Source organism: Biomphalaria glabrata, chromosome 10 (assembly GCF_947242115.1).
Source record: "Biomphalaria glabrata chromosome 10, xgBioGlab47.1, whole genome shotgun sequence".
NCBI lineage: Eukaryota > Metazoa > Mollusca > Gastropoda > Planorbidae > Biomphalaria > Biomphalaria glabrata.
The window spans coordinates 38,856,396-38,869,920 of NC_074720.1; the positions used below are offsets into that span (position 1 = coordinate 38,856,396).

At 34.0% G+C, this 13,525-nt stretch overlaps 1 protein-coding gene across 3 annotated transcripts; it reads left to right on the forward strand.

The window, feature by feature from the left end:
* The first annotated feature begins 112 nt into the window (after nucleotides 1-112).
* LOC106066147 (protein Vhl-like) lies at nucleotides 113-8,731 on the forward strand. Of its 3 annotated transcripts, none has more exons than XM_056045289.1 (4): nucleotides 113-219; nucleotides 4,494-4,620; nucleotides 6,072-6,304; nucleotides 7,051-8,731. In XM_056045289.1, exons 2-4 carry the CDS (start codon nucleotides 4,547-4,549, stop codon nucleotides 7,212-7,214), a joined length of 471 nt encoding a protein of 156 aa, XP_055901264.1. In that variant the 5' UTR covers nucleotides 113-219; nucleotides 4,494-4,546; the 3' UTR covers nucleotides 7,215-8,731. The 3 variants fall into 3 exon arrangements, with proteins under 3 accessions (XP_055901264.1, XP_055901262.1, XP_055901263.1); XM_056045287.1 differs by having other exon boundaries at nucleotides 175-324; XM_056045288.1 differs by lacking the exon at nucleotides 113-219 and adding an exon at nucleotides 250-394.
* The last annotated feature ends 4,794 nt before the right edge of the window (nucleotides 8,732-13,525 follow it).

The following is a 13,525-nucleotide window of genomic DNA, read 5'->3' on the forward strand; positions in this document are numbered from 1 at the left end:
GTGATCATAGACACTATAAGACAGTCACAGTGATTTTGTGGTTCTTACTAATCTGATATGCTTGATAAAAACTATGAACTCTAAATTGTCACAGACCTATATAACATAGATCCATCTATATATAGATCATATGATATCATATAGAGCTAAAGAGAGCATCTCTAGATCTAGAGTCAATATTATTTATTATATGACGTCAACAAGCAGAACTACGCTACGGTAAACAGACTGTGACTGTCAGACACAGTCATAGACTTCATAGACATAGAGAAGAAACATAGACTGAGAGTTGAGAGGCAGTTGACTCTAGGAGTCTAGATCAGTGTAATGATCTTTTTTGAAGTAACGTCTGTATTTTAAAAGATAAGAAGAAACTGGGACACAAAATGGAGCAGTGAGATTCATAACAAAGTTACAAACGAATTTTACTAGAGTTAGAGTTAACTATACAGACTATACTACTATACTATACTACTATAGACTAGATTACTACTAGATCTAGACTAGTAGTAGTATAACTAAGTATAGACAGTATACTCAGCCTGTAAAGGCTGTGTATAGAGTTACTCAGCAGTTAGAGAAGTTAGTAAAATGTTACTGTTACTCAGTGTTAGAGACCATTAATTAGTCATAGTCTCATAGTGGCATTAGAGTAACATGAAAAAGTACTAACACTAGTAACAGTAACACGGTCCAGTACACCTGCCTTTTTTGGCTTTAATTTTAAATACCTTTACTGCCTTTTAGCCTATATAAATATTGCTATAATACCTATATAGTCTATAGCCAACTTTAGCCTCTTAGTAGTCTTAGTCTAGAGTCTAGATGATCTAATAAAATCACTAAATTCTAAATTACTAGTAGATCTCAATGTAGAAAGTGAAAGCCTTCAGGAAAGAAGACTTAAAAGTAAAGTACCAATTTTACTTTAAACACTGAGCCATAGGCATAATCTTCAAATACAAAAAAACAAAACCTAATAAAATACTCAGAAAGACACAAAGATAAAGGCACATTCCTCATTCCATGATATGCTAGGCTAGGACAAATTAAGGAATTTGTACACATGCTCCTTCTTCTGCCAAGTGCTATTAGAGGATGGAATGGGTTGCTTGAGCCAGCCAGGAAAACCAATGACTTGGCAGAATTTAAGTCATTGGTTAACATTCATGACTAGATTGACCTAGTAGCAGGTGTAGAACGTAATCATCTTCTTTTTTGAAGTAACGTCTGTATTTTATAAGATAAGATAAATCGGTAATACATAGATCTAAGTCAATTAGATCTATTTCTAGATCTCTGGCAGGTAACATTCTAATATTTCTAGCCTCCACTCCACACTCCAAATCCAGAAGAGCCAATCTGAGATCTCATGAATCTGAATACAATATATACTTAATTAACTTAATATAGATCTAGCTAGATCTATAATAATCTATATATATACAGAATAGTCTCATTCCTGGCCACATTAGTTTTGTACATTTTTATTGTTTAAGAAGGTCTTCAAAAGCTAGATCATATTTGGAAATGAAATACATTGAAGCTAAGAAATTTTCTTTATTATTCTTGTCAGCTAAATGATCATCTACACCATGGCCGCCAAATGAAATGGTGTTGCATCATACTAATATGCTATAGAATCTAAGATCGATTTATTTCACATTTTTGTTATATTCATGTCAGAAATATAATAATATAATAAGACAATGAGTGCTAAGTAAAATTCTATTTAAAAATTTGATACATTAAAATTATTCTAGTCAACTGGGCTGTCTGGTCATGTGGTATGAGCACTGGACTGTCGTTCAGATGGTCTCGATGTCTCAGGCTCATAAACCGCCTACTGCCATTCCCCATCGTCCTGCAGGAGGTTTGGGCTAGGATAAAATTATCATCGAATGTAAAACAGTTTTTAAAATTACACCTTTTGTTTTTGAATTTTTAAAGTTCTCTTCTAGGCCCCTATTGGTCATGGGCCCGGGTTCATTGAAGATATCATCTGTTATAATATAATATTTCATTAAACACAGTCATCTTTAAAATGATATTATAGATCTAGATATCTAGATCTAGAATCTAGATTTGAGTTGATAGATGATAATACTTGTAATAGATCTCTATCATCTAATAATAATAATAATAGTCAACTAATCTAGTTCTAGAATCTAGTACATGATGTTTTGCATGATTTTTATAATAATTTATTAGATAGTCTAATGAATTATAGTAATTATACAAAACATTAAAATAATAAACATTTTATCAAACACAAAATACATAGTTTAGAAAAATTAAAACAGAGAAAATACCATTTCCGGCTATCAGACTGGCCAATATCAAGGTGCAGATCTCCAGATTCTATATATATATTTAGATATTTAGTGTAGGCTGGGTGTTTCCTCAGGCTTTTTTAAATATATAAATATATAGTCCCTGCATTTTAAGGGAGTTTTCGGTCTTGATAATTTTCTCCAATACTGACATAAAACAGCAGCACCTCAAACAGCCCAAGAGAGTTGACAACACTCATTGTGATAATCCATCAGATGAAATCAAAATTAAATATCAATATCACACTACAGTGGATCCCTGGACACATTGGCATCATGGGAAATGAAAAGGCAGATAAGCTATCAAAGGCAGGTTCATCTATGGAACAACCAGATAGACCTGTTAACTACCTCACCCTAAGGTCAATGTTAGTCAACAATCACAAAGAGGAGTGGCTCAACCAATGGGCATCAAGAAACACAGGCAGAGCCATGTACAGAGAAATGACTACACCTAACAAACTGCACAGTATTAACTTCCTCCCCCGCAAAGAACAATCTTCAATCTTCCAACTAAGAACAGGACACACACCACTATTAAATTACCACCTGAACAAAATAAACTCCACACAACTACCCCTTTGCAGACACTGCGCCCACCCCTTTGAAACCGTAAACCATATCCTCTTTGAATGCCCCTCCCTAATCCACCTTAGGCAGACCCTACTTCCACTACAGCCCAACATAACCAACAACATGTACGGCAGTGCTGAACAACTGAAGAAAACAGCACACTTTTTTTCCTTGGCACAGTCTGCAAAAGAGCTCTCAGCTCAGCAGCAATAAAGCTGGCTAGAAGAAGAAGAATATATTTAGATATTATAGTTTGGCCAAGTAGTCATGTATGTGATCTGGACTGTCATCCTGCAGGAGGTTTGGCTAGAATGTAATCATTTTCAAATCTAAAGGAAAGTTGAAACATGTAAAATAAAAAAATAAAAAACTCACCTTATGATTTTTTTAGGAATCGGGACAAAATATTTCATTTTCAACATTTACTCACAAAAATTTAAGTTCTGTGTATGAGTATAATTTATGGTAGCCTTAATTTATGTTTTGAACTACATTTAAGTGTATATATACTTAGATCATCAGTGTAGACTTACACGATCTATGTCACTGCAATGAACATGTAAAAAATAATTTATATACTGGTATATGTACATTGATATTTAAAATATTTTTTAAAATAATTTATATACCGGCATATGTATTTTTAAAATCTAAGCTGATTTAAGCTGAAGGCGCGCTAGATCTAGTCTGTTTTGACTATTGTCAATAATTAGAGCAATTACCAGCCTAATGTTTAGGCTACACCTCTCCGGGCCCTCCCTCACCTAAAATCTTCTTGTTGTAAGAGTGACTTCGCATGGAAAGTCTCTAAATCATCTATATATATTAGATATATAATAGTAATAGTATGTAGAGTTAAATCTAAGTTAGATCTAATGAAGATAATTCATTCCGTGAATTTTAGTCAATTTAATTTATAGATATGTCTAGATTACTATAGAAATACGATAGATTCTAGAATTATGCTAAATCACTAGAATCTAGTGAAGATAAAGCCCGCAAATTTTAGTGTCTTAGAGTTAGAGTCTTAGAGTCTAGGTAGATTCAGTGAAGATATCACAGGCTCTGTTTATGAGGAGGATTTAAGCACAGTTAATAAAAGAATAAAACATTACCTCAAATGCACATCATAACTCTAGTATCTATAAGATACATATAGGAACTAAAAATGTACATTTCCACCACAGAGAAGGCATGAAGGCATCTATACACACACACACACATATATATAATTATTTATTTATTTATATATTTACACACTGGTGTACATCATACATTTCATCCTTAAAAAATCTCCTAAAATTTTGTCATGGAAAAGTGCTCACCCTTTTTGCAAAGTGCTCACCCTTTTTGCAATTTTGAAAGTCCAAAATTAAAGTGCAGCTTGCAGCTATCAGTAAAAAAATTAAATTGACTGACAGTCTGTTAACTTAAATAAGTCTCAAATTATGCAAATTTTTAATTAAATTAATATTATAATTTTAGCTTGAGACCCATGTACCAACTTGGCTTAGAAGCCAACTGTTTTACTACTCGGCCATCACCATAACATTAGTTTCATTCTTTTTTTTAAATCTCTATTTACAGACATTAGTGACAGTATAAATATAAGGGTATGCTAACTCTTTGAGAACCACTCTATGCCGTCATTACAACCTCAGCCACTCAAGTCACTGCATCATGATTTACCAGCATACATCACATTTGTTAATAGGTAACTTTTTTCGTTTTCAAAAAGAAATGATGGTAGAAAAGATAAGACTAGGGTACTGAAAGTCATTACTTTGACTTGACCTATTCCTGTTTACACCCATGGGAGTAAAGGGCCACAACCATGCCTCTCCACAGAACTCTGTTCTAAGCAGCTTTCTTCATCTGCTCCCATGTCATTACAGTATCCTCAGCTTCACTGATGACTGACCTCTTCCAGGTTTGCTTGTGCCTGCCCATTGTCCTCTTTCCTTGCAGATTCCAATCAAGTGCCTGCCTTGCAACATCGGTACTTGGTTTTTGCTAAGTGTGTCCAATCCAGTTCTTCTTTAATTTTTTTAATATTTTGAATTCAGTTGTATTTAAGATATTTTCAATCCTAATTTCCAGGCTAAGCAGCATAGTAATGAATGCGATTTTTTTTTTTTAGTCATTTTGACTCATCCAAATTGTAAATTTAAAAAAAAAAACATTTTTGACAAAAGCAATTAGTTTGGATGACCCCAAGATCTTTCATTCCTTTCCATAGTTTAATTATGGTTTCTATCACCATTCTTAAAGACAACCTGCACCCATTAAGACTAAAACAGAAAGATTTTAAAACTCCTTTATCCCACTTTCGGTCAGAGTGTTACAAGATCATCTGTCGTCATCGAGAAGTACACAGAAGTCAAATTAATAAAGCGCTGGTTATGAGTTTGTATGTGTTTCGTGTGTGAATTTTTCATCTATACTGTTATTGTACAGTAGTTACGCTGAGGTTGTCACTTGTAGTCAAAATTAATTTCCATTAGATTGGATCAATAAAATTATCTTATCTTATTTCCCCTGGACTTTTTTGAGCTTTTTTATTTCTTCTGTTGTCCGGTTGTTCTAGAACAATGTAGAACAAGTTGTTATTTTGCTGATTGAAAGGTTTTATAAAGTTCCCTTTTCAGACCTTGCGATCTATAGGGTAGATGATGTTGAGGTCATCTGTTTCTATAAAGTGACAATAACGTTTAACCAGATCTCTAATGAATCAATCATGAATCAATCTTTGTATAATTTTAATTAGCAGTTTTAAATGTATGTCACTAAAAAAAAATGTCATCCTCTATGAAAGGTCAAATTACTTTTTAATGAAAAATGAAATAAATTTTTTGACGTAAAAATTAGGCATTGTTTTCAAGACAGAAAATTAAGGATGAGTGTTGTATTTCAAATGACTATGCAGACCCAGTTTCAGCCTGCATATTTTGTATTTAAAATGTCAATAATTATTTCAAGTTGGAATGTCAAACAAGAGAACTTTACAGTAATCAAATATTCATGCTTTTAATTTAGTTAAGAATGCATATATGTTACATATATAAAATCACCTTTAGGGGTCAAATTTTTAGTTTAAAGATATAAAAATGAACTTTTTTTTGTGTGTTTTTGAGTTTTTACAAAATTGTGTTGTTTTTTAAACAGAACAAATATTTTCATTGATGTGGTTTGGGTTGACTACCGTGGACAATTTGTTCGCTATTATAAGAAACTACCGCCAGGTGAAAGACTGCCTCTGAATACATTTGTCACACACCCATGGATTGCCTGGGCATCTGATACACAGAACCGTATCAATGTTGACAAAAGCTATGTCTTTTACCCTCAGCCTTGGCAGGGAGAGCAACGCAGAACAATTATCTACCTTGATTTGCCCTGTAAGCTGAATATTTAGAAATAGTGAAATCAGTAAATAGAATGAAAATAATTAAGTTTGTTTTGTTTCTAATACATACAATTTTTTCTGCCCAGTTATTTGTGACTACTTATATTGTTTAAAATTGCATAGATATTCTCTTAAAAGACATTTCTCTGATTATAGCTGGTGTAAGGCAGCATCATTTTTTATCTAATTGCTTGAATCTAGCATTTTAAAAGAGATCACTGTAATCCTGAGAAGCCTAGGTTACATACCAAAAATACAAATATTGGACCATGCCAATTAGAAAAGATTTACAATGAGATGGATGGTACACACATATGTTTATGTATTGCTTACTTTCAAACACTGACTTTCAATGTAAAGTGTTTTAGCATGCAGAGAAATGATTCTTACCATACCACTTAAGTTTCTGAGTGTGTCATCTCTACTCTAATAGGTATGAAATAAAATATATATTTTTAAAATATATTTTTTTCACTTCTGCTGGCAACTAGTTGAATTTCCCATTATGTGGCCAACAATTATTGATGGGTGTTGTTTAGCTTAACTGGCACATTGATCAACTACCCGCCTTAGCAACTGGCTGGTGGATACTCTAGAGAGAAATTTTCACACAAAAAATTTGGAAGACACATAAAAATGTATTAGGTTTTATATATAGAACTCTAGCAGCTATTCGAATAGTGTTTTAAGACTATAAACATTTTTTTAAAAATATGTTTTCTTAATATTCCTTTCTAGTGCTGTCGCTGCTAGATATATGCATCCAGAAAGTTCGCTCTTTGGTTAAGCCAGAACATATAGAAGAATTGGAGATTCCCAGAGAGTTGTTTTGGAAGTTGAAAGAGAGAAAGGAAGTACGTGTTGAGGATTCTCCACATATCACTGAACTAAGACAACATTAGATACTGGCGACATTTGTGAACAAGACAATATCTATGAATCTCTACATTATCTTGAGGTGACTATGTAAATAGTTTTACAACACTATGACTTGAATTATAATGATGTGTATAATGTTACATGACTGTGAGTCCAGCTATAAGGCAAGCATATTTAGCCACATCTGTTACAGATAAAGTGTTTGTATGCTGTTGGCCAATTTATCCTTTTATCATGTTTGTTTTCTTTGAGGGTAGCTTTCCGTTGGGCTGCAAACATTTGTATGTACAATCTTTATTGTATAAATAGCGTTGATGGCTTGAGTTAATGTGTAAATATTGATGAAACTGTAAAAGTGTATGTGAGAATTAGAAATGTTGGGAATAGCAAAATGTTTTGTTGTTGAATCTCTAAAGTAATGTTACAAATGTAGCCTAAACAAATTAAATGTTGCTTTGAACATTTTTAATGTAAAAAAAACAATTGTGTTTTTTTTGTAAGAAACATAAATAGTCAACTAGTCTTGCTTAGATGATATCCCAGCATGCTCAAGCTTCTGGAAGATCAATGTTTTCTTCTTTTTAAAACAAAGAAACATTTTCATAATTTTCTTATAGATTCTAATAAGGAATTTGGCTTGCTCATTATGGCTGTCAGCACTTTCTATGTTCTCTGATTAAGTCCTCTCTGCATCATAACATCCCTAATAGAAACAATATCGGGATGCTTAAGGCTTTCTGTTTTTACTATGATAATATTTTATTGCCCTGAGGTTTGTTTTGGAAATACACCGTCACAACAAAAATCAGAACTATTATCTTAATTACAAAAATAATCAACTGCATTTTAATCTTTCTATCAGTTACATAGAAATTTTAGGAAAAAATGTAAATTTAAAATTAATTAGTGATCAAAGAAAAATTATATAATTGTTTATTGTTTCATTTATTAATCTTTGTACATGGTTTGCCAGTGTAAAACTCAAGTGTTTTGGCAAAAAAATTTCTGGTGATTAATTGGTTTTCCCGACTAGTTAGGAAAGTCGTTCCATGCTCAACAGTAAATGTAGAGTTCTAGTAAGCCTTAATATGTATAATAAGAAATGTGTTATTTCTTTGTGTCTTTTTATAATTCTGAATTTCTTGACATCATTGTATGGTCTTGAAAGTTTTGACTACAACAATTTAGTTTCATTGATCTTGATGAAGTTAACAAATCTTTGAGCAGATTGTTGCTTTAGATTTTTCTTTCAAGTGTTTAAATGCAAGGTTTATCTTGTATGGATATCACAACTAGCTTGGTATAATACATTGAAAAGTATTTTTTGTTTTGTTTTTAAAAGATTCTGAAAATGGCGCATGAAATTTTAACAATTTAACAAACTAATGTTTTCAAGAATTGTGAAAGTCATTGTTTTTATTTATTTTTTTTTTGTCTTCCCGTTAAATTGTTACAGAAATGAGCATTTATTGTATTTATGAACTTATATGTACATTTATTTTTTTTATATACTATATCAATCAATAAAACTTAAAAATCATCTTGTTTGTAGTCTTAATTACTTCAGTTTTGTTTCATTCATTCTTTAGAATTGAGCTAATTTTTAAAAAACTTGCTTTCATATAATGCAACTTCCTTGTACTTTAAGCATGCACAGGCTTGCTCTGGTCAAATCTCTTTTATGCACCCATGGGGGGTATTTAGGAGTAGGTTTCATGCTGCCTTTAAGTTCTCATCAAGCACAACTCAACTACCATTGATAGGCATCCAAGAAATTTATGTTTGTTAGTTTTAAATGCCTTTTAGTCAAACACACTTGGAGGCGTGGTGGCTGAGTGGTGTAGCACTTGGCTTCCAAACCAGGGGTCCCAGGTTCAAATCCTGGGATTTTTTAATTTCAGGATATTTGGGTGCCTCTAGAGTCCACACAGCTCTAATGGGTAACTGACATAAGGTGAGTAAAAGTAAAGGGGGTTGGTCATTGCGTTGTCCACATTACACCCTCATTAACTGTGGGCCACAGAAACAGTTGAACTTTACATCATTTGTCCAATAGATCGCAAGGTCTGAAAAGGGAACTTGACTTTCTCACTTGTTTCAATACAAAAAAGATCTACATATTTGTTTGCATGCTTTGTTTTGAAAACAGATTTAGTTAATAGAATGTGTGTATCTTGATCTTAGGGCTAGTAAGCATATAAAAAAACAACAGATCAATTGCATGTAACATGTTTGCAAAACTTTTGATTTCAGTTCTATTGGAACTGATCTTTTCTTCAAAGTTTTTTTTTTGAGCCTCAATATAAGAAACTTTCTTTGTAAGACAGCAATATAAACAATTCCTTCCTTCTGTTTTTTTTTTTTAAACTTTTTTTGCACAATATGTAGACACCATATCTTGATTATATTAAGTCAGGATAAAAACTGCATTCATAAATGTAGGAAACAGTCATAATGGGGTGTTTAGCCTGGGCAACGCTTATCAGCCTCAAACAAAACAAGACACTGTTGGGGTGCCTAAGAACTGTACTTGCCAGGATATTAGAGAGCCCCAAAAGTCATGTCAAATTCCACACACCTTTCCTCATGGGACCATTTTATGGCAGTCTCCCACACTGCTGTTGTGGTACAGAGAAGGAAATTGGTGTTTATCCAGTGTGCTTGGCCTTGCCTCCATCCCGCCTCGACTACTATAAGCCATTATAATAGAGATGTCTAACTGTTAATCTAGAGACGCTACACTATATAATAACTATAAACGACACCAACACTATAACGCCATATTCAACAGTCCATTTATTTACACAGCCTCACAGTACGAGGTTACACACAACACTGTGATATGAACTTTCTTACCAAGGGGAATAGCTCTGCATACTAATAACAAACACATACACATAAACACAATGTTAACATTAATTACAATTTCTTTTTTTTTCTTTCTTTCATTATTTCTTTCATTCTTTCTTTCATTCCTTACTTCATTCATTCAAGTCTTCCTCTCTTTCTCTTTTTTATTGCATTTTGAAGTCTAAGTAAAACTGAGCATATAGGCTACATAACGAAACAAAAATAGATGATAGTACCTCTGACTACCTCAAATTATAAAAGAATACAATGCAAATATCCTAGTCTACTATATACAATTCAATCTTCTCAAACATCAAGGAGAATGTGTAGAGTGAGAATAGAGAAAAACAAAAAAAAATGGCAACTTAAAAAAAAGGAATGTAGCACTGTCTGGTATGTTCAGAGTTGCCTTAGCATTAGGCCTACATTCAATAAAACTTGTACAGCAAAATTTTAACTAATCAAAATAATAAATTTTATGTATGCATAATGTAATAGTGTAGGCTACGAACATCAATGACATACAATAAAATGACATGATATTAGACCTGCACATGTAAATGGATAGATTTGAGTAGTATATGTCAAATGGTAAGAGGAGTTTTCTGGAGAGCAATAATTAAATTGTATTACGTCTTCTGACAGTGTGTGTTCATTAAAGAAATTTAATCAAAATTTGAACATAATGAAAACAAAAGAACAAGTATCAGAGAAACGTAAGCAAAGTACTAGTGTGAAGCGAAACTAAAACCAAGAACTAGTATAATAACAATGAGAGCAAAATAATACGGTACATAATGTGGCACAATTTACAAATGATTGTCAATAAGAAACAGACAGATTTCAGCAAGTCTTCTTTATGTGCCCGTCTCAACTGATCAGCATTCTTATTTGGTGTTTGGTAATGCAGGGCCTTGGTCACTCATCACGGCGATTGGTGTACCTTCGTATCTGGTCAAACATTGGTTGTAAGTTGAAGACTGTCAAACTGTGCACATAGAATGGAGTCAAATGGGTTGTCGACATAGAGTTGATAAGACTTGTAATAGAATAAAATGTCCTGAGGATAGGGGGGGTGAAACACTAGGTATGGAGCCATACAGCCTAAGAATGTAAGGCTTAAAAGACGCCATGAATGGAGTCAATTGTTCTGATGATGTTATGGTGGTAAGCTGCCCCACCAAAAGACTTGTACTGTCACCTTGTTTCTTCACTGCTTCTGTATTCTCTGATGGTAACGTTGGTGTTAACAGTGGCAAGTGTAGATAAAGCATCTCTCTGTTGGTGGTGTAGGCATTCACCAGAAATACACACAGTCTCATACACCCAGGTTTCAAAGAACGTTCTTCCCACACAAAGAAGATAAAATATAGTGGGGTATATAAATGTTGACAATGCTCTGCAGTCTGATCAAATGTAGTGGGGTAACAAGACTGGTAGGGGGGGGACTGTTAACAATCTGCTCTGTTGCTGTTTTCAAACTTGATGTACATCGTATGAATCAAGAGTGACTCAAAGGCGATACGAGAAAGTAATGCCAGTTGTTAAGGAAAACAAATGTCTCTATACACACCAAACTTGTGACTAGAGCAGATAGATTCACATTGTCTCCGACTAACACACAGATGTTTTCTTCTGGTCGCTAGAACAAAGGTCACCAAGTCAAAATATTCTGCCTAATATTTCGACACAGGTGTGTTCACTTTGTTGTTTTCAGTCACAGGAACTGAAAGTAGTCTCCACACACACACAGTCAGCTACAGTATGATTATAACTCGTTGAGCGTGACCTTGGAGTATTGTCCAAACTATACTAGCAACTCTACTACACATGTGTAACTTCAAAATTCGTGCACATTCAAGAAGCAGGTCAGCCTTGAATTTCTCCACCACTGTCAATCATAAAAATTCATCGCTCTACTGGAGCGTGCACTACCCTCATAACCTCGTTGTAAAATCTTTCTCTCTGAGGTCTCTAGTAAACGGACAAGTTCCCTTTTCGTCCTCTACAACTTTGAGAGTTTCTGTCAGGTTCTCCCAGCTGTCTGGACATTTAGACAAAAGATGTCTATATGACCCACAAGATAAGCATCTCAAAACATTTCCATCACGACCTAATGGGTTTAAACCTTTCTTTCTTGGTTGAGAGAACTGATCTCGAGCAATGTGTCTGACTTGACCTTCACCTCTAAAGTGACTTCTACCTTCATTTAGTCTACTTCCATGATGTTCCACTTTCGGCTTGCTGGTAGATTTCAACTGCTCTTTATCTCGTCTTTCAAAGCTCTTGAAGTTTTCACGTCTGCTGTGGTTCAACTGTTGTTCACCTAGTCTTCCCAAACTACTAAACGATTCATGTTTCTTATAGCCAGCCGCCAATAAAGCCTCCTCATTCTCAGACAAACACCTCGGCTCAAGTTTGATACAGGCATCGAACTGTTTCCGTTTATTAACTTCTCCTTTGAACTTTCTAAGAGATGCCTTTGCTTCTTCATAAAGCATCTCCCGATTAGCAAAGTTCATACCTGTCAGAACCAGCATCTTCTCAGTTTGCGTAATTCTTGCCTTTCTGAGCAGCTTGAAGGCCAGAATCTCAGGTAACATCTTCATTCGTTTCTGTTCTAATCTCTTATACTTTGTATCAAACTCTGAAATAAAATCATGTATGGATTGATTTTCCCTTTGCCTGAAGTTTTCAAAATCATCAAATTTATCAATACTGTCTGCCAGGTCGTCTTTGGCCAAGTTTGTATCTAGAAACTTCAACAGATTCTCGAAACCTTCCTGACACTTGAGCTCCGACAGCTCTAATTGCTCAAATACCTTCTCTCTAATCCTTGACTCACTGCCTTGTGGTAATGAAAGGGCTACGGCTATCGCTCTTTTCTCTTTCTTTAGCTCCGTGATTTCATTCCACGCTAGCAGTTCTTTCTTATATAATTCATAAGACATATCTTTCAAAAAGGATGGAATCTCAATTCTTGTAGCCATTATCACTTTAAATAGGATCAACTAAGTAAATACGTTTACTTACACGCTCTGCTACCACTTGTTAATCTAGAGACGCTACACTATATAATAACTATAAACGACACCAACACTATAACGCCATATTCAACAGTCCATTTATTTACACAGCCTCACAGTACGAGGTTACACACAACACTGTGATATGAACTTTCTTACCAAGGGGAATAGCTCTGCATACTAATAACAAACACATACACATAAACACAATGTTAACACTAACATGTTTACATCTGATTGGAATGTTTCTAGACAACAATTGTTCAAACATGCCAGCAGAGGGGAGCTTCTGTTGGTCAAGAGTTTCGATTCTCCATTGTACATTGAAGGATTACTTTTGAAAGTGAGTAATGTTTAACAATGTGGCCAAACCATCTTGGCTTTTGTCTCTTTACAGTATTGAGGAGTTCCTTCTTTTAGCCAGCCTGAGTGTTGACTTGTAACAGAACTAACTCATT